The 24,474-nt window shown below is 40.4% G+C and overlaps 1 protein-coding gene across 1 annotated transcript in view; it reads right to left on the reverse strand.

Moving 5' to 3' along the window:
• gucy2ca (guanylate cyclase 2Ca) overlaps positions 1-24,474 on the reverse strand; it is a gene marked incomplete at both ends in the record, with an annotated part of 163,573 nt that overhangs the window by 53,042 nt on the left and 86,057 nt on the right. Inside the window, 5 exons of the mRNA XM_084329098.1 lie at positions 44-236; positions 1,859-2,017; positions 5,313-5,404; positions 5,849-5,937; positions 6,145-6,282. Of these exons, the coding sequence (XP_084185224.1) occupies positions 44-236; positions 1,859-2,017; positions 5,313-5,404; positions 5,849-5,937; positions 6,145-6,282 (671 nt within the window). The remainder of the gene's footprint in view (positions 1-43; positions 237-1,858; positions 2,018-5,312; positions 5,405-5,848; positions 5,938-6,144; positions 6,283-24,474) is intronic.

Genomic DNA, 24,474 nt, shown 5'->3' on the forward strand with positions numbered 1-24,474 from the left:
TCGCTCCGGCATTGCAGCTGGACCCTACTCGAGCCTGCAGTACCTTATAGACGTCATGGTGGTCGAGGATGCTGTCAAAGTTCTTGTAGATGTCGTTGAGCATGTCCACCACCTCCATGGGCGTGCTGAAGTGGCAGAGGGTGGTGAAGCCCACTATGTCACTAAAATACACCGTCACCTCTTCAAACAGCTCTGGCTCCACCCGGCCCGTCTCCTTCAGGGAGCGCACCACTGGCCTGGGGGGAAACGGAGGGGAGTGCTGGCGACATGAACAGAGAATGAAAGCTGTCCTCGCCAGCGGTTAGTGCTGTTGTATTTGAATTTCTGACTTCTAACAATATGAAATACCTGAATATAAGACTTGAAAAGGAAAATCTGAAAAAGGGTGATTGTCTTATTTTTTGGTGTCTAGACAGATCATGCCAAACGAGTGTTCCCCAAGCAAGCCACTGTTTCTCTCTGTATCTCCCTCTCCTTCTCACACTCCAGGCGCCTGGCGAGATGGAGAGGCACAGGGACCAGCTCGAACAAAGTGTCTCAAAAGTCGGGCAAGTAAACAAACAACAGAGTTACGATGTAAATTTTAAGATCAACGAAGCAGTCATCAAACAACTGTCGAGCAGCCAAGTAATACGATGTTACAGAGTGTAATGTTAGAATATGATGTTATGATGTTTTGAAGAAGTCTTTATTTATCTTACAGTGACACACACATGCGATGGGCGGCACACACAGAAACACACACATGCAATTTTTTGGGTCGCCGATTAAATTGAGTCTCTGCGCTTGACCCATCCCGTCGTCCTTCCCCCCAAGGGCAGCCGGGAGCAGATAAGGGCTGCGGCGCCCCCCGAAGACCAATCCAAGTGCTCCTGTCCGTCTTCGTCAGGGACGCAACATCGTTAGCAATCTGTTGTGCATGTTTTTCCATTGGGTTTATCTTACCGGGAGGGGAAACCCTTGCGAGCACAAAGAACATGCAAACTCCACACAGAAAGGGCCGGGAGATACCCCACCTGGGTACCTGGCAACGCAGAAACCTGGTCCCCAAGCGAGAATCTAACCCTGGACCTTATAGCTGTGAGGCAACAGTGTTAACTAGGGATGTCCCGATCCGATCCGATCACGTGATCGGGATCGGGGCCGATCACGTGATTTTCCGAAGATCAGGATCGGCAAAAAAAGAAAAGAAAAAAAAATGTATTTGATTTTTTAACTTTTTATTTTTTATTCAACAAACATGACCATGTTCACGTCTTAAACTCATACTGAGGCCTTAGTTTTGGTTTTAAATTGCATATCATCATTCATTTATTTATTGTCACACAGAGCAGAAGAATTTTGCCAAAACAAACGCATTTCCTTTGATTTAATTATACATCAAATGATTTATGTCAAGGATTGCAATGCCTCGCTTGAATGAAGTTAACTTTTCACCTGGATAACGTCAACATTCAGGGTGAATGTAATGTGAGAAATTGGGATGGGGAAATTTTTATTTTTTTATCGGATTGGGAAAGATCGGTATCGGTAGATACTCAAAATCACATGATCGGGATCGGATCGGGAGCAAAAAAATGTGATCGGGACATCCCTAGTGTTAACCACTACACCACCGTGACTTACAGTGTTTGGTTATGAAACTACCCAGGTAATAAATTAACTCTATGACTTACAGTGTTTGGTTATGAAACTACCCAGGTAATAAATTAACTGTATGACTTACAGTGTTTGGTTATGAAACAGGTAATAACATAAAGTTGGGGCGCTCCTTCCTGACCCTCTCCATCTTGTACACGGAGGTTCTCTCCTAAATGTCAACTGTATGACTTAGTGTTTGGATATACTGCATATTTACCCAGGTAATAACATGAAGTTGAGGCGGTCCGCCCTGTCCCTCTCCGCCTTGTACAAGGCGGTCCTCTCCTCCACCAGATGCTCCAGGTTCTTGGAGTACATTTGCAGACGACGGATCAAATTGTCCATGTACGTCTCACTGGCCTGGTTGTGCAGGTTACTGAAGTGGGAGAAAACAGACCGCTGATTACAACCCATATGGAAAAGATGCATATAAAGATTCTTACAGGGAATTTATAGAATCTGCCAAATATGTCTGATGGGAAACCAGTAATCTAACATATAATAGTATAATAAACATAGATGAAAAGAGTAAGGTAATGATATCTGAAAGCAGAAAAATACTTTCCATGTACTCAAGATCAATTACTTCAGATTAGGAGCTTCACATTATAATATTGATGAATGATTTGATACTCGAAAAGTTTTCATTTGTTAATTCACGTATTCGTTAAAAACATTAAAATAAACGCGTAAATGAATGCTTGAGTCTATGCGGTTCCTCACAGGAGAAAAAAGGTCACTTTAAGGAAAGAACTTGTTGTGGTTCTTGTATAGAATAGTTAGTATAGCAAGTATAGCATAGGGACATAGAGTAAAACTGTATATTGTATAGTAGTGTACATAGGACCCAGTGCCTTTAATTCGTAGCTTAACATTGTATTGCATTTTATCTCAGGACTTTTACCATGTATTATCTTCTACTCTATTTTATTTACTATTGTATTCTTGCACAATCAAAGCGGGCATGGCCACCCGCATTTCACTGTATGCCTTGGTATGTATGTGACAAATAAACCTGTTGAATCTTGAATCTTGAACTTTGACGGGTCAACAATGAGAACTGTAGACTCAACCATTAAATTACAAGCTTATTTGACAGAGGCGTGTTAGTGTAATTCTTCCAACAGGGCTGCCTGTAACCATTGGTAACAAAGTGCCTAATTTCTGTGTAGTGTAGAGTAGGTAAAACATTAGAAAATCATGATGTGACTTGTTCAAATGATCCAGTAATAAGACTCCAATTTATCATATACTGTATAAACCCATAGCAACCATTATTTTGCACATAGCAACTGATGTCTCTTCCAACATGGAGGACAAATGGGCATTCTAAACATTCTGTGAAAGGCCTCTGTTGTATGTAGTTGAGTCCACGTGGTCTCTTACTTATGGAGTGCCCCATTAACTCATTCAGCGTCATACCCGAGTAAAGTCGGGTTATCTCGCCAGCGGTTGAGCGCCATACCTGAGTATAGTCGGGTGTTGGCAGTTTTTTCTTTTTTTCGATTTTTGTATTCATTACAGGCTCACGGACCTCGGTGTTACCATTGGAACTCATTCTGAGACCCCGATAGTGCAATACCGGCCGAATCCTGCTAGGTGGCAGTATCGCCCACCCTTTGAAACCTTATTTCAGACTGTGTGTCACATCTAATGTCGTCCGGGCGGAGAATTTAGACCAAGCCAAGTAAATCGTTTCATCCAAGCACTTTGAAACGTGTTCAGCACACTTGAGGCATATCTTGTGCCACTTCATGTCAGGGACCCGATCGACATCAATACTGGAAATCACGATCAGACAATTGGAATATTCTTTTTGGAATAGCCCCGATCAAAGGTAAGGACTATCTGACGTCAATTCCACCTTGATCCTACAATGATTTCATATCGATCCAGCCGATCAACGTATGTACAGTAGTATTCAAAACGAATGCCGTTGCTGGCGATCAAAGCATACAAAAACGACCCCCCCCCCCCCCCCCCCCCCCCCTCCGCAAACTTTGTTTGTACGAGGAAGTCAGAGGTAAGCGACAGCTATGATTGGAGGATCAAGAAAAGAGGGCAGGGTTTTGAGACAGGTCCATTGGCAGAGTCAGCAGGAGGGAAGCCGGTGGGGTGGTATTCTGGTCGTTGTAAACAGCGACTCCTACAGGTCGTTCAGGGCGCCTGCACAGCGAGGGAGGAAGATGGTGAGGGTAGTGTGACCTTCCACGCGTGACACCTCACCAATGAGAGTCCGCGCTGGCAGGTGAAAAGATGCTGCTGGCTGTCTCCTATGTCTCGGAGGAAGCATCTGATAGACTTCAGGGCTCCCTAGACCGACCAGTGGGGGGCACATGCGAGCAACGACCAGGAAGGGGAGGGGGGAATTGGCATAACGACTAAATTGGATGGGAGAAAAACACATAAAAACAGGAGGAGAAAAAGTGGATACATTTTTTTTTAAACGACCCCCCCCCCCCCCTTTCATGCATTCATGATGAAACATAATACCTATCATATACCTTTGATTTGGAAATAGTAGCGTGTCCAGGTGAGCAGCGCAAACGCTTTTAGCTAAATTCACATATCGCTCCATAACGCAGTTACCAGGAATTTGCCAGGATCACTCTGAAACTATACAATATTCACCACGGTATAACACGCGAACTTATACATGAAAACATTTATTCTTTTTCACATGTTGGACGAGGGCTAGTTACTGTCTAATGAGCCATAGTATTGTCTCCATAGCTATAATATCAAGTTTCAAGTTCAAGTTTCCTTATTAGTTGACATGCAAAGATACAGAATACAGATATGGAATGCTTTTTTCTGTTATGCTCCTATGAGGATCATAGGACGCTTGGATCATACACATACAGCTCATTACAGTAATATTCCACAATTATTACATTTTAGATAATGGTACAGAGCTTTGAGACAAACATATGCATATTCACCACCGCAAACAGACTGGCAGCCGTCATAGGCAGCGCCATTTACGGAAGGAGGGGGGAGTGGGTTGGGGTTGTTACAGGGCTGTAGGGGGGGGGGTGATCCCTCACACGAGGCAGCCGACAGTGCAGCGCTAATGCAGAGGAAGGGGGGGGGAAGGTGGGGGGGAGTGCACAAGCCAAGTCCTGGGTGGGGGAGGTAGGGATTGCGGGTGGGGAAGCCGCTCGCCACTCTTATCTCCCAGAGGGCCTTCGACTCCAGCAGCTCCCTGTTTTGACCTTGGTCCAGGAATTTGTTTTGGCTGACTGACTGGCCCATTTATCCCAGCCACGTCACTTTAAATTTGATTTGAATAGAGTGAAATATAACTCTATTGATTTGAGTGGAGTGAGTTTTAACAACTCCGTCCAAATGACTGAATGCATTATTAGTCCAAGTGTCCAAGTGTCTTATCAGTTCATTTTGGTAGATCCTGTGCGCGGTAAACAGATCCAAAATCTTCTTATTGCAGTCCAAAAGCTTCGATAATCCAAAAATGACCACGTCTTCAAGTTGGTAGCCCGATTATGATGTCCCAATAGGCACAGTGAAAATCCCTATATTTTAAAGCGTGGCCCATTGAGTACAAGGATGGATAAAACGGCTGGCCGTGAATGAGTTAAGATTGAACATGGTTTGACATGTGCAGTTTACAGAAACTAACTGCTGATAAATTAACACATGCATTGACATACCTGAATATCTTACTCAGAATTCCCTCTATCTTCTTGAAATCTGGCCTCCGCTCTGGGTCTTCATCCCAGCAGTTCTTTATCAGCGTGTACAACTGTATGGAAACACACACACACACACACACACACACACACACACACACACACACACACACACACACACACACACACACACACACACACACACACACACACACACACACACACACACACACACACACACACACACACACACACACACACACACACACACACACACACACACACACACACACACACACACACACACACAGCAAACATGAGGAAACTGACACTAGGGGTGTCCTCGACTAAAGAAATTGTACGTCAGTGTTTCTTATGTGGTCCAGGGGCCCCCTAGGGGTCCTTGAGTGGGTTCCAGGGGGTCCAGAGAAAAAGAAAAAGAGAGAGCAACCGTTGTGATTGGAGGATCAAGAGAATAGGGCGGAGCTTGAGATAGGTCAATTGGGGGTCCTCGGCAGGGTTGAGAACCACTGATGTACATGAGGAAGGCGTCTTACCTCTTGCTCGCTCGCTGATACTCCCTCAAAGTGGAGGTCAGGCCTGAAGCAGCCCAGTTCACTGGGGAACTGCACTCTGTGCAACTTCTCTGAAACACAGGATTGAAACTAAAATATTCATCTTTTTTTCTTGGGATCATTGGCATCATTACCAGCGTCAGACTCATGCAGTGTGGAAAGAAATATTTGAAATTGGATAATTATGGTACTGTACAATTACCTTGCAGTGATCTTAACCCCTATTTATGTTTATTGTATGATTCTCTTTTATTGTATAAGAAGCCAGCCAGACGTACCTGTACGGTCCGAACTGGCCTGGGTATAGAATGTGACCCGCCTCATAACAATCTCATGGACGATGATGGCAAAGCTATAGACATCACCTTTGTGAGACATCCCCTGGTGACGGAGATGCTCTGGAGATGTCCACAAGTCTGAGCACAGAGGACAGGAGAGGACGGCAGAACAGAGAGGGGGAGAGGGGAGAGAAAAGGAGCAGAAAAGAGGGGAGAGGAAAGGAGGGAGAGAAGGGATGCGGGGAGAGGAGAGGATGGGAAAGGAGGAGAGAAGAGAAGAGGAGAGGACAGGAGAGAAGAGGAAAGAAAAGGAGAAGAGAGGATAGGTGTCACCACTGCATATCTTTTTAGATTTGATGGCAAAACACTGAACACTATTTTTAAGATTTGATATACTGTATAACTGACATAAAATTACATAATTGAAATAAACATATTTCGCTATCTTAGATCAATAACCAAATCACTCAGATGTAGAACCATATGTCAGTTTAAAATGTTCAGATGAACACTGTTTTAAAACAGTATTATCTAAATATGTAAAGTTAGGAATGCTGCATACATTCATAGTTGAATACAGAAGAGATTGAGTACTTTCAGGTGATATATCACATTCACACTCCAAGGGATTTTGATTGACTTTACTTTAAAATGTATGGGCTGCAAAAAAAATTTAAAGGGGCACTTTACCAAAAGACAATACTGATTTATTTTGCACATAATGTCACAGACATGAGAGATGTGTCTAAACAGTTTTGCACACATTAATTTAGTTTGACAGTTATTGAGAGTAAATTACTATAGTTTGAGTATGGGCACCAGTGATGTCATCAGGGACATTGAATCCATGTGTTGTTGTGTTAATTACAGCTACAGAAGAAATAGCAATACCTCCTATATGGGCTGCTACCTTATCAATACCTTCCTATATGGGCTGCTACTAGGGATGTCCCGATCGCATTTTTTTGCTCCCGATCCGATCCCGATCATGTGATTTTGAGTATCTGCCGATACTAATCTTTCCCGATCCGATCTTTCACATTAGTAATAGTAACCGATTTGACGCATTTTTGTCATAAACTGGCGAAGCGAGACAAGCCCCTCTGTTGCCTCAATAGCCCCTTGAGCACGGTGGCTCACATTACATTCACCCTGAGCCCCTGAGAATGTGCTTCATACGAGAAATATTAAAAGTTTCAATCTGTTTGCACATTAGTATACATTCACAGTGTTCGACTTACGTAATGATTTGCTCCATTTTGGTCTGAAACGCAGACGATAATCTTCACAAAGCAAATGTTGACGTTATCCAGGCGAACGTTAACTTCATTCAAGCGAGGCATTGCAATCAATACAGCTGTTTGGCAAAGCACCAGCCGCCGAGTCCCCCATTTCTTTGCTCGCTCTAGTAACATAACGTGACGTATTAGATTGGTCGTGTTGAACGCAGCTCTGTTCTTTCCTTCCACGTGGAACGTCCGCCTTGCAAACATTGCAACTGGCTATTGGACTGGCTTCGGTTTCAATTTTAAAATGCTTCCAAACTTCTGACATTTTGTCTAGCTGCTCCGAGTCATCAGGTGGACATAACCTGCCAGCGGTGTTGCGGGAGCGACGCGTTGTGAGCTTGTGTAGGTCTGCTATTTTCGGTGTAAATCAAAGGAAATGCGTTTGTTTTGGCAAATTCTTCTGCTCTGTGTGACAATAAATAAATGAATGATGATATGTAATTTAAAACCAAAACTAAGGCCTCAGTATGAGTTTAAGACGTGAACATGGTCATGTTTGTTGAATTAAAAAAAATATATATACATATATATTTTTTTACTCCAGATTTTTTTTTCGATCCCGATCTTCTGAAAATCATGTGATCTGCCCCCGATCCTGATCACGTGATCGGATCGGTATATGCATAGCTGCTACCTTATCAATACCTTCCTATATGGGCTGCTACCTTATCAATACCTTCCTATGGGCTGCTACTAGGGATGTCCCGATCCGATCACGTGATCGGCGTCGATCACATGCTTTTCAGAGGATCGGGGATCGGGAAAAAATAATAATAAAAATCGGCAGTCAAAAAAAGATAAATGTTATTCAACAAACATGACCATGTCCACGTCTTAAACTCATACGGAGGCCTTAGTTTTGGTTTTAAATTACATATAATATATCATCATTAATGTATTTATTGTCACACAGAGCAGAATAATTGTCCACAACAAACACATTCCCCTTTAATTTACACCGCTGCAACAAACACATCCCTTTAATTTAGACTGGCTACACGCTCCACATCACAACAACAGACTCAAGGAAGCATGCCACGAGCTAACGCTAACGCTAACACTAACGCTAACGCTACTCTCTGCTATGTTGTGGAGACTCAGGGAAGCATGCCACGAGCTAACGCTAACGCTACTCTCTGCTATGTTGTGGAGACTCAGTGAAGCATGCCACGAGCTAACACTAACACTAACGCTAACGCTACTCTCTGCTATGTTGTGGAGACTCAGTGAAGCATGCCGCGAGCTAACACGGTTAATATCCACTGACTTGAGCAGCTAGACTTAATGTCAGAGGTTTGGAACTAAGCATTTTAAAATAGAAAGTCAAGCCAGTTGCAATGTTTGCAAGGAGGACAGGCTGGAGGCGAAGTTTTCAGACTAACTTTTCACCTGGAGGATAACGTGACTGAGGATTATCGTCGGCGTTTCAGACCAGAATGGACCATTACGTAAGTCGAACACTGAATGTATACTAATGTGCAAACATATATTGAAACTTTTAATATTTCTCATATGAAGCAGAAGCACATTTCTCAGGGTGAATGTAATAACAAAAGCCTCCGAGCTCGCGCCCCGGACTATAGGCAACAGAGGGGCTTGTCTCGCTCCGCCAGTTTCTGACAAAAATGCGTCAAAATTGATTACTAATGTGAAAGATCGGATCGGAAACGATCGGATCGATAGATATTTAAAATCACATGATCGGGATCGGATCGGAAGCAAAAAAAGGCGATCGGGACATCCCTAGCTGCTACCTTATCATTTCATGGATCTGTAATTAACAACACAAGGATTCACAGTTTGTGAGAATGTGTGAGATTATGTGCAGATTATGTGAAACCCCAATTTCACACTTGCATACACCCTCACACACAACATACAAGCACTCATTCATCTTCATACTCGCACCTATAGACACATGCATCTTTTTGCATACACCAGTGGAGGCTGCTGACCAAATTTTTAGGTGAAGCACAAATTATTATATTATATTATATATTAAATAATATTTTTAAAACATCCCCCACTGTGTGTCAGTGGTCAGTGGACACAGATGAAAACATATTAACATTAGGTGACAGCGGACCTGACCAGATGAAAACATATTAGGTGACAGCGCACCTGACCAGATGAAAACATATTAGGTGACAGCGCACCTGACCAGATGAAATCATATTAGGTGACAGCGCACCTGATCAGATCAAAACATTTTAGGTGACAGCGCACCTGACCAGATCAAAACATATTAGGTGAAGGTGACAAGGAAGCCACAGACTCATACCCCCCCGACACTCAACTAACCGCCTCGGACAGTCCTTCATACCAGTGGCCATCAGGCTCCACAACAGTGGGCAGCGACTGCTGCCAGACATCGACCTAGAACTAATAGGAACCCAAGTAGGACAATAACACTACCTTATGCATACTGCACCTTATGTGGATACTGTGATACTGTGAATAATGAATAATGTATATTTCAGTTAGTTAGATAGTAAATTATATTGACCTATTTGTTTACACTGCTTGTGTTGTTTTCACTACCTGTACCCCCCCCCCCCCCTTCCCCCATGCTGCTATGATGCCTGAATTTCCCCAAGGGGATCAATAAAGGAATATCTTATCTTATCTTAAAAGGAAAGATGAAATTACCTACCTGGGTTCCATCCTATAGAGGCAAATCTTTCCTGTGACAAAATGGGATCCAATGTAATAAAACTAAGTCAACCAACGAACTAGATTCCTGTACCGGATCTCCTCTCTGGTAAACAAGAATACCTTGAAGACTCTAACAGGAGCACTCATTCAAGGGTACTACGACTATGCTTGCACCTCATGGTACCAAAGCACCTCAAAGGCACTAAAAACAAGATTACAAACATCACAAAACAAACTGGTCAGACTACTGCTTGACCTTACTCCTAAAACCCACCTCACCCCTGTCCACTTTGACAACCTAGGATGGCTTAGAGTAGACGACAGAGTACAGCAACTTGCAATGGGCCTGGTCTACAAGATACACTACACCACTAAGATATCCATGTGCATGTCGAAATACTTCCCAAAGGTCAGTGAATACCACGACCACAACACCAGAGGGAGTTCCACAAATCATGTTCAACCCAGATAAAATAATAATAAAAAAAAAATAAAAAAAAAAAAAACGTTTTTTTTTTAATAAAAGAAAATAGTCATAACTTAGAAATTAGATTGCATAGGTCTATGAATCGATATCGCGATTCTGTTTCAATTAATTGCCCAGCCCTACAGTGTGTACAGTAAGTTAGCTTGGTGATTATCATTGTGATGTAGGCTAAGCTGCCTAGCTACTGTTAGCATACAAGCACTGTAGCCTACTTACTTACATCCACAACGTTTTTTCTGATCCAGATGCATAAATCCACTTCTTCATGTTGCTCAGTTGCTGGTTTATACTTCGGTCCTAATGTTGGCGCAAAGTTTAATTTAGCCTGACTTGTTATAGCTGTACAGCTTACTAACTACTAAACAACAACTTTCTCATAGTCTCAACTTTCACATAGTCAAAATGGGTCCAGCTGCATGTGAGGAGGATAGGTTTAGCTCGGGCCAATCTCAAGTTTCTCAAGTTTCTTTATTAGTTGTCATACAGAAGTACAGAATACTTTTATACAAAATGCTTCTTTATGTTACATTTTGTATAAAAGTATTCTGTACTTCTGTATGACAACTAATAAAGAAACTTGAGAAACTTGAGATTGGCCCGAGCTAAACCTATCCTCCTCACATGCAGCTGGACCCATTTTGACTTTGCAATGCAGAAATCTCTGATTGGATTTGCAAGGCTGCCAATCATATTCAACCTCCGTTTATTGGATGTCAAGGGCTGTCAATCAATCAATCCTCCATTCAATGGCAAGAGTTTAACTGCACAGACCGTTCTTAGATGAAGTTAATAGCCTATTTTGATTCGCTGTTATTTATTATTTATTTAACAATGGGTCACACCTGTGAAGTTTTCTTCACGAATAATTACTGCAGGCAATACTGCAGTGCAGGCCTGCTCAGAGCTGTCAATTTTGGCCATTTTTGAAGAAAAAAAAATTCACTGGCATTTTTTTTACAGAGGAAAACATTTATAATAAAAAATAATAATAATAATAATTAAAAAAAAATATATATATATAGTTTTTTTTTTTTTTTTTTTTATATATAGGTATATGTAAATTAATAATAATTATGAATTATGAGTGAATTTGTGTTTCACGTGTTGTCATAGAGAAACCTCCACTGGCATACACATACTTTGACCCCCCGCTAATCCTCCCCTGTTTATTTCTTTTGTACATAGGCTGTGCATGTGTTTATTTGTTTGTTTGTTTATTTGTTTATGTGTATGATTTTTTTTTTTTAAACTAAACATTTTTTTTGCAAACTTTTCGATCTACAAACATCAACATCAACAACATTACAACTTTACAATTGACAGACAAAATTATAAGAAAATAACATCTAAACCAAGTAAAAAAGACATAAATAGTAAATAAAAGTAAACATATAGTGGCATGGGGTCATCGGTCCGTTCCTAGTTTATTTACATTTCAATTTCTTTTCTTTGTTTTCTTTTCATTCTTCTGTGATGTTGTTTATTTTTTTCCCTATATTCCTCCCATTTCTCCCATTTTGATTAAAATGTCTCATCTTGTAGCCTCAGCATATGTGTGATTCTCTCCATTTCCTGTATCCCCCCTACTATCTCTGTCCATTGCTCCTTCGTCGGTGCTTCTACTCTGTACCACAGTTTAGTCAATGTTTTCTTGGCTGCTACTAATAGTATCTTAATCAGGTATTTGTCTTCCCCCTGAATTCCTTCCTGTGATAGGTTCCCTAGATACAGTACTTGGCCTGTCTGGGGTATTTCATATCCTACTATTTCATTTATTATCTCTCCTATCTCTTCCCAATAGTTTCTTATTTTCTGACATCCCCAGAATATGTGCGTGTGGTTCGCTACTTCTTGTCCACATTTTCTCCAACATGGTTTCTGTGCTGGTGTATAATTGCCCTGTATTTCTGGTGTTATAAAGAATCTAATTATGTTTTTCCACCCAAACTCCCTCCATATCCTTGACCCTGTGGTTGAGTGTTGTATCTTACATGTGTTATACCATTCTTCCTCTGTTATCTCCGTTTCTAATTCATTCTCCCACTTTTCCATGGTTGTGATGTCCTTGCTGTCCATTATTGCCTGATATAATGCTGATATAACCCTCCCCTTCCTTCCTTCGTATGCTTTTACCATTATCCTAATTATCCCATTCTGTTCTTTGTCTTTGTCTTGTTTTATGTCCTTGTTGTAATAATCTCTAATCTGTAAATATCTAAAATGGTCTCTATTCTCTAGTCCGAATCTTTCTTTAAATTTTTCTAGAGTCTGCATCTCCCCTCCTTCTATCATTGTACATATTGCTGTTATACCCCCCCTCTCCCATCTTTTGAACCTGTGATCTTCTATCCCTGGCTTGAATTTGTTGTCATGTGTTATCCATCTCAGTATCTTGGATTCTTTTTCTAGCTTGTATTTCTTTACTATCGTGTTCCATATATTTATAGTGAATTTGATAATTGGGTCTAATAGTTGTTCCTGTTTTCTGAACAGCTGCTTATCTCCTATTAGTGCCTGCACTTTGAGTCCCTCTCTTTTTGTTTCTATGTCTTTCCATTTGGCTTCATAATTCACATTGCACCAACATGCTACTATTCTAAGCTGTGCTGCATAATAATAATCTTCTAAACTGAGTACTGCCATTCCTCCTTTCTCCTTTTGTAGTTGTAGAGTCACATATCTGATCCTTGGCCTTCCCCCCCCCCCCCCCCCCCCCCCCCCCATATGAATCTTGATATCGGTTTGTTCCATTCTCTTAATTGGCTTTGTGGTATTAATATAGGTAAAGACTGAAATAAGTATAGTAACCTTGGTAATATATTCATATTTTTTTTTTATCCACTTTTTCTCCCATTTTCTATATTTTCTCCCATCCCAATTTCGTATCATCCAATTCAACCCTCCCCTGTCACGAACGCTGTTTCTTGCCTCCCACAAGCCGGCTGCAATGTGGACTAAGTCATACATAGCACAAGTCCCCTCCGGTACTTGAGGTAACAGCAGTCGCATCTTTTCACCTGCGCAGCTCGATCTCTCAGTGGCGAGGAGTAACGCGTGGGAGGCTCACGCTGCCCCCGACACTTCCTGATTCTACTGCGCAGGCGCACCAACCGACCTGTAGGAGTCGCTGTCCACAACGCCCGATCCCCACCCATCAGTTTCCCACCCCCTAATACGGCCAATGTGTATTAGTACGGACGACCAGCTAAACTGAAAGCAAATGTGGAGCGCTGGGCTCGAACAGGCAAGCCCAGCGTCTCCAGATTTTGTGGCGAGCGCCTTGCCCACTACGCCACGTAGCCGCCCGTAATATATTCATCTTAATGATTTCGATCCTTGAGCTAAAGTCTAGAGGCATTACTGTCCATCTTTCTAGGTCTCTTTTGATTCTCTGATTAATCTGTGTATAGTTTGCATCATGTAGTCCCTCCACCCCTCTTGTTATGTTCACCCCTAGGTACCTGATCCTGTCCATGTCCCATTTAATCTTGTATTTTTCTTTGATCTCTGTCGTTGGGGTGTAGTTCAATGTTAGAGTATGTGTCTTCGTCATGTTAAGTCTATACCCTGAGTAGTATCCATATTCTGTCAGTAAATCCATCAGTGTCGGGAAGCTTGTGTCTGGTTGTCTCATATATACTATCACATCGTCTGCGAACAGTCCTAATTTATGTTCTGTTCCCCTTATCTCCACCCCTTTGATGTCTTTGGTCTGTCTAATTAGTTGAGCCAGTGGTTCGATGAATACATCGAAGAGCGTCGGCAAAAGACAACAACCCTGTCTAGTAGCCCTCTCTAGTTTAATCCGATCCGTCAGACTGCCATTTATTTTAATCCTTGCCGTCGGTTCTTGATATAGTGCCCTAATTGTTTTCATAGCGTCTTTGTCCAATCCAAATTTCTCCAATACTTTATATAGGAATATCCAGCTTACACTGTCGAATGCGTTTTCTGTGTCTAGGCTAACTAATACTGCACTTCCTCCTTCTTTTTGTATCTCCTCTACTATCTGCACTGTCTTCCTTATGTTGTCCTGTGTTTGTCTTCCTTTAATGAATCTGGTCTGGTCTTCGTCTATAATATCTGGCATAAATGTCTAAAATATTTTGGATATTATTGATGTATACATCTTATAATCTACATTAAGTATGGACACTGGTCTGAAACTGCTACAAAGTTCTCTATCTTTTCCTTCTTTTGGAATTGTAGTAATTATGGCTTCTTTCCATGAGGGTGGCATTGTGCCTTCTTTCATTGTGTGTCTGAATGCTGCCTCTAATATGGGGCTCAGTTCCTGTCTAAATGTTTTGTAAAATTCAGAAGGGAATCCGTCACTACCTGGTGATTTACTATTATTTGCTTTACTGATCGCATTTCCCACTGTTCTGTAATCTCTGCATTTAATATTTCGTTCTGTTCCTGTTTTTCTAAGAATGTCTCTATCTCTTCTTCTCCTGCCGCTATCGGTTGTGTGTATAGTGCCTTGTAGTATTCTACAAATGTCTTCTCTATTTCAGCTGGTTCTCTTAGTATCCTGTTTGTGTTTGTGTCTTTTATTGTGTGTATTGTGTTTAGTTTTTGTTGTGTCCTGATTCGTCTGGTCGCTCTCGGTCCTCCTTCATAGTATGTCTGTTTCATGTATCTAGCTTTCTTCTCTATTTCTGTCAGCAGTTCTTTGTTTATCTCTTCTCTAACGTCCTTTTCTCTACCGTCCTTTGGTTCTTTGAGTTTTGGTGTTCTTTCTCTAATTATTTCAGTTCCTTTATTAAGTTCTGGTATGTCTCTATTCTGGCCTTCTTGAGTAATGCTGTCTTTGCTATAAATTTTCCTCACCTTTAGTGCATCCCATAAAATGTTTGGGTCTACCTCTCCATTGTCATTTTCTTCTCTGTATCTAATTATGTCTCCTTTTACTTTGTTAACCAAACCTTTGTTATTTAATAGCCCTACGTTCAGTCTCCAAACTGTATTTCTCCGTCTACTTTTAAGATTTACTGTCAAATATATTGCGCTATGGTCTGATATGTCTGTTACCCCTATCCTGCAGTCTTCTACCCTGTATCTGTCCCCTGTTGTCATGAGAAAATAGTCTATCCTTGCATATGTTGTGTGTGGATGTGAATAATGTGTGTATTCCCTGTCTAGTGTGTGCATTTCTCTCCATATATCCATGATTCCTAATTCTGTCATTTGTATATTCATATATTTGCTAATGTTTGTCCTCCATTTCTTTGTGCTTGTCGTGTCTATGTCATAGTTCAATACTACATTAAAATCACCTGTACAGATTAGGACCCCTTCCATCGCTATGATATCAAAGATTGTTTCAAATAGATATTTCTCACTTTCTGGTGGAGCATACACATTCATTAGTGTTACCATTTGACCTTCCATTTTCCCCTTGACCATTACATACCTCCCCTCTTTATCCCTTATTTCCCTGATCATTTCAAACTTCACTGTGTTCTTAATTAGTATAGCTACTCCTCTTCTAAGGTTCTGTTTAAAAGAACTATAAAACAAATTCTCATACCCGAATCTCTTCAGTTTTTCATGTTCTTGTGATATTAGATGTGTATCTTGTAAGAAGATAACCTGCGCCTCTTCTTTCTTAAGTTTCGTCATCACCTTACTCCTTTTGATCGGACTATTCATTCCATTAACACTTTGATTACCGGCCATTAACACATTGACGACCACGGCTTGGAGTGTAATATGTGGCTGGAGGACAACGCTTTGTCAACAAACCGATGTACTTTCTAACAGCTATATATATACTTTATAGTACTGCTATCTGTCCATTCTCATTGTCTCAGTGCATAAACCGTGCCTTCATAATGGCTTAAAGAAAATAAAAATCCATCGGTTGGTTGTCATTTTATAGCGTCGTGAATATAAGCTTTATCGCAGTTTTTGTCTCGTCTTTTTTCTGGGAAGCTAGATATGAGGCTAAAGGCTAGTCACGTTATATCAAACGCCATTTCTGTTGTATATATACGAATGAAATAAAACAAACTGCGTAGCATCCGGACTATTACAGAGCATCTATGGATGAAATGGGGGCGGCGTGAGATGCCGATTAGTAGTATTGATTAGCAATACAGTGTGCGTTCAATTAGCCATTTTCACTGATCGATCGCTTGCGTGTTACAACAATGTCCAATCCGGCTGTAATTTGGGTGAATAGTCTCCTACAGTCAGCCCATGTGATCGCCGGCAGCATTTCGTCATTAGTCATCGGAATCTGGTAGATCGATATGTCCATTGGCTGATCATAAATCCCATTATTCCAGGCTGAAATCTGCGTTCGGTAACGTGATCAAAGATGGAGTATGTTCGGCTGGGATCGAGGCTCATATGAAACGCCCCAGACAGTAAAAAAAAAAATTCCCATTCGGCCTCAATGATACTGCAGTGGAGCGATGGCGCCCCTAAGAGGATCTGGCCAGTATTGCATGTCGCCGATTGAAATCTGGCGGGTAAATCTGCAGAGCCAATCGGGGACCTTGATCCATTTATTAATATGGAATAAAACAATAACAACTTGCCACGAGTTAACTCGTGGCTCTGGTCCTCAACGGGTGGAATCGAAACACGAGTTAACTCGTGCTTGGGCGGCAAAGTGTTAACATGGTAAAACGTGGTTAAATGCCACCACCCACTTAAATTATGGCTATGTGTCTAATCTGCCCGTCGTTTATCAATGACTTGTTTGCAGTCAACATTGTCGAAACGGATTGTTTTTTAATCGCTTCATTTCCGTTTTATAGCATTTTGAAAAGCCCTCGTTTTCAAGGAAAATATAAAGATTCCGTGATAAAAGGCATTTACTGAAATATTCTGGAATACACAAATAACGCTAGATTATCTATAGTATATGTGTACTTATGCACGCTATAGAAGTGGGCGGAAATATCGATTATCTCATTTCCTGATCGCTCACACAGCCACACACACACATAGGGCAAACGCTGATATATAGGTGAAAATAGCTCTGATTATCCCAAGACTGGTAAAATAGATTCCTTACCTTAGATCAGATGTTATCCAAAAAGATTATTCCAATTCCTGATCGCTATTCCAAATATCGATCGCGTTTATTGATTCAGCATTGGGTACTGTAAATACATAATCCACGCGTTTTCCGGGCCGGCGATCACTTGGTCTCTTCAGTTGGCTCGACGGAAAAGTAAAATGAGGAAACTGGCCCCCCCCCCCTTCAGCAGTCTAAAGTAATGGGGTGCAGTACCACAGGGAGAGACGATAGGGGGCGGTATCTTCCCAATTGAGCTCAGAGAGAGTCTGCAACACTAACCTGAGGCTCGATTGATGAAATATGAATTCAAATCGCCAATAAAAAGAAATACGACAAACAAGCGCTATATAGCGTTGGCGGGCACTCAACGGTCGGCATGAACTAACGACAAAACGCGTGGCTGGCATCCAAAGTGTTAACATTCAACGACATCATTTTGATACCCTTAACTTGTGTCATATTTATTTTCCAAATGTCCTCCCGTTCTATCCATGTCACATAAAATAATATTTGTGGTTGTAGCCACTGCTATCCCTGTCCGACTTACATATATAGAACCATAATAAACAATAACATCAACAATAACATTTGGTAGGCGGTCAGGTGGCGTAGCGGAGATTGCGTTCGTCACCAACGCTGGAGACGCTGGGTTCACGTGTTCGAATCCAGCTCCCGGCGTTGTCACCAGCTTGGCTGGCCTTTCACACTAATACAATTGGCAGTATTAGGGGGTGGGGAAAGCTGGCGGGTGGGTCCTGGGCGTTGTGGACAGCGACCCCTATAGTTCGGTCGAGGCGCCTGCTCAGCGAGGGTAGGATATGGAGAGAGGTAGTGCGGCCTCCCACACGTTACACTCTCCCAGTGAGAATCTGCGCGGCCAGACTGGCTGCCGGCTGGCTGCACATGCGTAGGAGGAAAGCATGTGACAGTCTCCGGCCTCTCGGACCAACAGTAGGGGAAAGTGCGCAACAACCAGGAAGGGGGTTGGGAATTGGCATAACGACTAACAGTGGGATGGGAGAAAAAAAATCGAAAAAAGGAGGGGAAAAAAGTGTATCAAAAAAAATAAAAAATTATAATAATAATAACATTTGGTACTTCCATGGTAGTAGAGGATCTCAGTCGTATCTCTCTTTCCCCCGCTGGCGGGTGGGGAGTAGTGGCTCTCCTAGTGAGAGGGCTCCCCCTAGTGACAAGATGCGCACTATACATGTGCAACTTGTTCTGTGTGCGACCTCCGAGCTCCCGGTCAAAGCTCTGCATTAGTCACTTTCATGTTCACGTTTATTTGTATTATGTGTCACGTGTAATCATGTGGTTCTTTCATGTCAGTCCAACATGTGTTTTTTCCCAATTTATCTCTTGAATCTATGTGTATCATTCTTAACTATTTTTATTTTGTTATTGATATGTATATATAGTAGGGCTGTCAAAGTTTAATGCTTTCATTTTGGAGATTAATTTAAATGATTTAAAGCGTTAAAAAAAGTCATCTAGATTCATCTATGGAGTGAAAAATGTTCAACGTTCTGAACTTTCAGCAGTATCTTTTTTTGCATTGACTCATGCACCTTTTTGAAAATCATCTGACATGAAGATGGAACACATTTTTGTTGTTAATATGATTTATATTACTGGTAGTTCATACAAGACATTTTCGTCCTCTAAGCCAATCTGCACTTTAACATAGGCCTGGGTTGTTTTTATTTCTGTTAGCGCCACGGATATAAGAAAGAGGTCTTTAAAGCTGAGTCAATGTTGATGGTTTTGTTGAACATTTGTATTTCACAGGAGAGAAACTGTATTCAAAGATCAAAGAAAGCTATTAAAATAGTCTTTGAATTAAATATACTTTCTTTGTGTTGATTCTAGATAAATTCCATGATTTTACTCAAGTAAATATCTGTTACAAGCTTCGGTCTTAAGTAGAAAAATACGATTGATCGTGATAAATTTATTGATATATTAATCGTGATTAATCTAGATTAAATACAGAAGTGTGCGATTAATTAGTAAAAAAAAAAAAATCTATTGACAGCACTAATATATATATATATATATATATATATATATATATATATATATATATATATATATATATATATATATATATATATATATATATATATATGTGTGTATATATATATATACCCCAATTAGTCAAATAGTCGACTAATCGATCTAAATTAGCCGTAGTCGACTGCCAACCTCTTAGTCGAATGCAAAGAAAATATATAATCTTTTTTTTCTTTTTTTTTATACAATGGCATGCAAATTTCTTGATTCTGATTGGCTGAAACAGTGAAGTTACCGGTTGTTATTTCGTATAACACACTCCACATGACCCCAGAACCCGCCCACAACCGAATTACTTTTTTTCCGAATTAATCCGCCGTTCATTCTTTTCCAAATGAAACCAAGATGGCGGACAATAATCTTTATGAATGGATGTATTGATTTCGTCATAACAACTCATTAAAAAAAGATAGTCACCTGGAATATGTTAGTTGTTTACACAATGTTGGATTATGTAATTGGTTTGTAAAACTAAATATAAATCGCGGGGGGGTTCTGAGGGGAGTGGCCACTGGCTGAGTGCTCTCTGTGTCGGTGTCGGAGAGGAGAGAAGCACAACATGAGAGAAGAGAGATGAGACGCACCTAAATCCATTGCAGGGTGAAAATTTGCCGCAAAACATTAATATCTTTGGAACCGTGTGTGTTAAATTGTATCTGAATCGGGAGATGATCTTCACAATTGAAATTGTATTTCTCCGTTGCGCAAAAGCTGGCTGGCAGTCTCATTGAATAATATAAGTCTGTAAACGTATACAGCAGGAGAAGCCGGAGAAGGAAAAGAGACATGCTGACATTGACGAAAAACTAACTTATCATTGTACATTTTGATCTATGTACATGTATGATGTTACCCCGAATATGTAAAGCCGCGGGCACTGACACGATTTACACCAATCATTGTTTAAGAAGCACAATGAAGTTACCGGTTGTTATTTCGTATAACACACTCCATGTGACCCCAGAACCTCAATGTAAATAAACCATAATCACCCTACAAAAACAGTACTGTATTTGTAAATCTGGTATGTCATAAATGTATAGATGTAGCAGTACTGTCTATCTGTATGTCATGTATGTCTGTAAACTTGTGCATAACGGAGTGTGGCTCTATAGCAGAGTAATTTTATATGAAGTTTGTTGTTAGATGGCATGCTTTGTAGCAACCTCCCTCTGCTTCAAAAGGACACTGTCGCACAAAGCGATTTCACTGGATGTCCCGGACACAATGTATGGATATATTCGTAACGAATAATTTAATAAAGATACAGTCGACTGGAATATGTTAGTTGTTTACACAATGTTGGATTATGTAATGACCCATTGTCAAAACAATAATACATCGCAGGATTTATATGAAGTTTGTTGTTAGATGGCATGCTTCATAGCAACCTCCCTCTGCTTCTAGACACGGAGGCAACTTTTTGTTTAGGACCTACTTTTTCTGCGGATGGTTTTGTGAATAAATCTCCATTATGCTTCAATTACTGTGTGTTTATTCTATAGCAATAAGGTTGGGTGAATTGGGTCATTGTATAAACGCATTACATCACTTGAAGTCGTGTGTTATACAAATTTGATCACGCATATGGGGGTCTAACGACCCTCGGCTACGCCTCGGGCCTAACAACCACCCATAGGCGTGATCTAATTTGTATAACACACTCCGGCACGTGATGTAATGCTTAATTTTATCGTAGGAGGAAAGCATGTGACAGTCTCCGGCCTCTCGGACCAACAGTAGGGGAAAGTGCGCAACAACCAGGAAGGGGGTTGGGAATTGGCATAACGACTAACAGTGGGATGGGAGAAAAAAAATCGAAAAAAGGAGGGGAAAAAAGTGTATCAAAAAAAATAAAAAATTATAATAATAATAACATTTGGTACTTCCATGGTAGTAGAGGATCTCAGTCGTATCTCTCTTTCCCCCGCTGGCGGGTGGGGAGTAGTGGCTCTCCTAGTGAGAGGGCTCCCCCTAGTGACAAGATGCGCACTATACATGTGCAACTTGTTCTGTGTGCGACCTCCGAGCTCCCGGTCAAAGCTCTGCATTAGTCACTTTCATGTTCACGTTTATTTGTATTATGTGTCACGTGTAATCATGTGGTTCTTTCATGTCAGTCCAACATGTGTTTTTTCCCAATTTATCTCTTGAATCTATGTGTATCATTCTTAACTATTTTTATTTTGTTATTGATATGTATATATAGTAGGGCTGTCAAAGTTTAATGCTTTCATTTTGGAGATTAATTTAAATGATTTAAAGCGTTAAAAAAAGTCATCTAGATTCATCTATGGAGTGAAAAATGTTCAACGTTCTGAACTTTCAGCAGTATCTTTTTTTGCATTGACTCATGCACCTTTTTGAAAATCATCTGACATGAAGATGGAACACATTTTTGTTGTTAATATGATTTATATTACTGGTAGTTCATACAAGACATTTTCGTCCTCTAAGCCAATCTGCACTTTAACATAGGCCTGGGTTGTTTTTATTTCTGTTAGCGCCACGGATATAAGAAAGAGGTCTTTAAAGCTGAGTCAATGTTGATGGTTTTGTTGAACATTTGTATTTCACAGGAGAGAAACTGTATTCAAAGATCAAAGAAAGCTATTAAAATAGTCTTTGAATTAAATATACTTTCTTTGTGTTGATTCTAGATAAATTCCATGATTTTACTCAAGTAAATATCTGTTACAAGCTTCGGTCTTAAGTAGAAAAATACGATTGATCGTGATAAATTTATTGATATATTAATCGTGATTAATCTAGATTAAATACAGAAGTGTGCGATTAATTAGTAAAAAAAAAAAAATCTATTGACAGCACTAATATATATATATATATATATATATATATATATATATATATATATATATATATATATATATATATATATATATATATATATATATATATATGTGTGTATATATATATATACCCCAATTAGTCAAATAGTCGACTAATCGATCTAAATTAGCCGTAGTCGACTGCCAACCTCTTAGTCGAATGCAAAGAAAATATATAATCTTTTTTTTCTTTTTTTTTATACAATGGCATGCAAATTTCTTGATTCTGATTGGCTGAAACAGTGAAGTTACCGGTTGTTATTTCGTATAACACACTCCACATGACCCCAGAACCCGCCCACAACCGAATTACTTTTTTTCCGAATTAATCCGCCGTTCATTCTTTTCCAAATGAAACCAAGATGGCGGACAATAATCTTTATGAATGGATGTATTGATTTCGTCATAACAACTCATTAAAAAAAGATAGTCACCTGGAATATGTTAGTTGTTTACACAATGTTGGATTATGTAATTGGTTTGTAAAACTAAATATAAATCGCGGGGGGGTTCTGAGGGGAGTGGCCACTGGCTGAGTGCTCTCTGTGTCGGTGTCGGAGAGGAGAGAAGCACAACATGAGAGAAGAGAGATGAGACGCACCTAAATCCATTGCAGGGTGAAAATTTGCCGCAAAACATTAATATCTTTGGAACCGTGTGTGTTAAATTGTATCTGAATCGGGAGATGATCTTCACAATTGAAATTGTATTTCTCCGTTGCGCAAAAGCTGGCTGGCAGTCTCATTGAATAATATAAGTCTGTAAACGTATACAGCAGGAGAAGCCGGAGAAGGAAAAGAGACATGCTGACATTGACGAAAAACTAACTTATCATTGTACATTTTGATCTATGTACATGTATGATGTTACCCCGAATATGTAAAGCCGCGGGCACTGACACGATTTACACCAATCATTGTTTAAGAAGCACAATGAAGTTACCGGTTGTTATTTCGTATAACACACTCCATGTGACCCCAGAACCTCAATGTAAATAAACCATAATCACCCTACAAAAACAGTACTGTATTTGTAAATCTGGTATGTCATAAATGTATAGATGTAGCAGTACTGTCTATCTGTATGTCATGTATGTCTGTAAACTTGTGCATAACGGAGTGTGGCTCTATAGCAGAGTAATTTTATATGAAGTTTGTTGTTAGATGGCATGCTTTGTAGCAACCTCCCTCTGCTTCAAAAGGACACTGTCGCACAAAGCGATTTCACTGGATGTCCCGGACACAATGTATGGATATATTCGTAACGAATAATTTAATAAAGATACAGTCGACTGGAATATGTTAGTTGTTTACACAATGTTGGATTATGTAATGACCCATTGTCAAAACAATAATACATCGCAGGATTTATATGAAGTTTGTTGTTAGATGGCATGCTTCATAGCAACCTCCCTCTGCTTCTAGACACGGAGGCAACTTTTTGTTTAGGACCTACTTTTTCTGCGGATGGTTTTGTGAATAAATCTCCATTATGCTTCAATTACTGTGTGTTTATTCTATAGCAATAAGGTTGGGTGAATTGGGTCATTGTATAAACGCATTACATCACTTGAAGTCGTGTGTTATACAAATTTGATCACGCATATGGGGGTCTAACGACCCTCGGCTACGCCTCGGGCCTAACAACCACCCATAGGCGTGATCTAATTTGTATAACACACTCCGGCACGTGATGTAATGCTTAATTTTATCATTCTTTCCAAAAGCAAAGAGGCCTAGAAGCGTGGCTAGCGCTAATGGTGCACAACTGCGCATACCAGAGAGGCTGCCTAAGAAACGGGCACAGAGGCACTGAAAGAGGATTTCACCCATCTAATGAAAATATCTAGATGTATCCATCAGTGGACCAATTGCATGCTTTTGCAGAGGACAAGAAGCCTTCAGTCGACTCCTTCATACATTAAGCACCCCCACAGCC

Source organism: Notolepis coatsorum (genome assembly GCF_963971535.1).
Source record: "Notolepis coatsorum genome assembly, chromosome: 14".
Lineage (NCBI taxonomy): Eukaryota > Metazoa > Chordata > Actinopteri > Aulopiformes > Paralepididae > Notolepis > Notolepis coatsorum.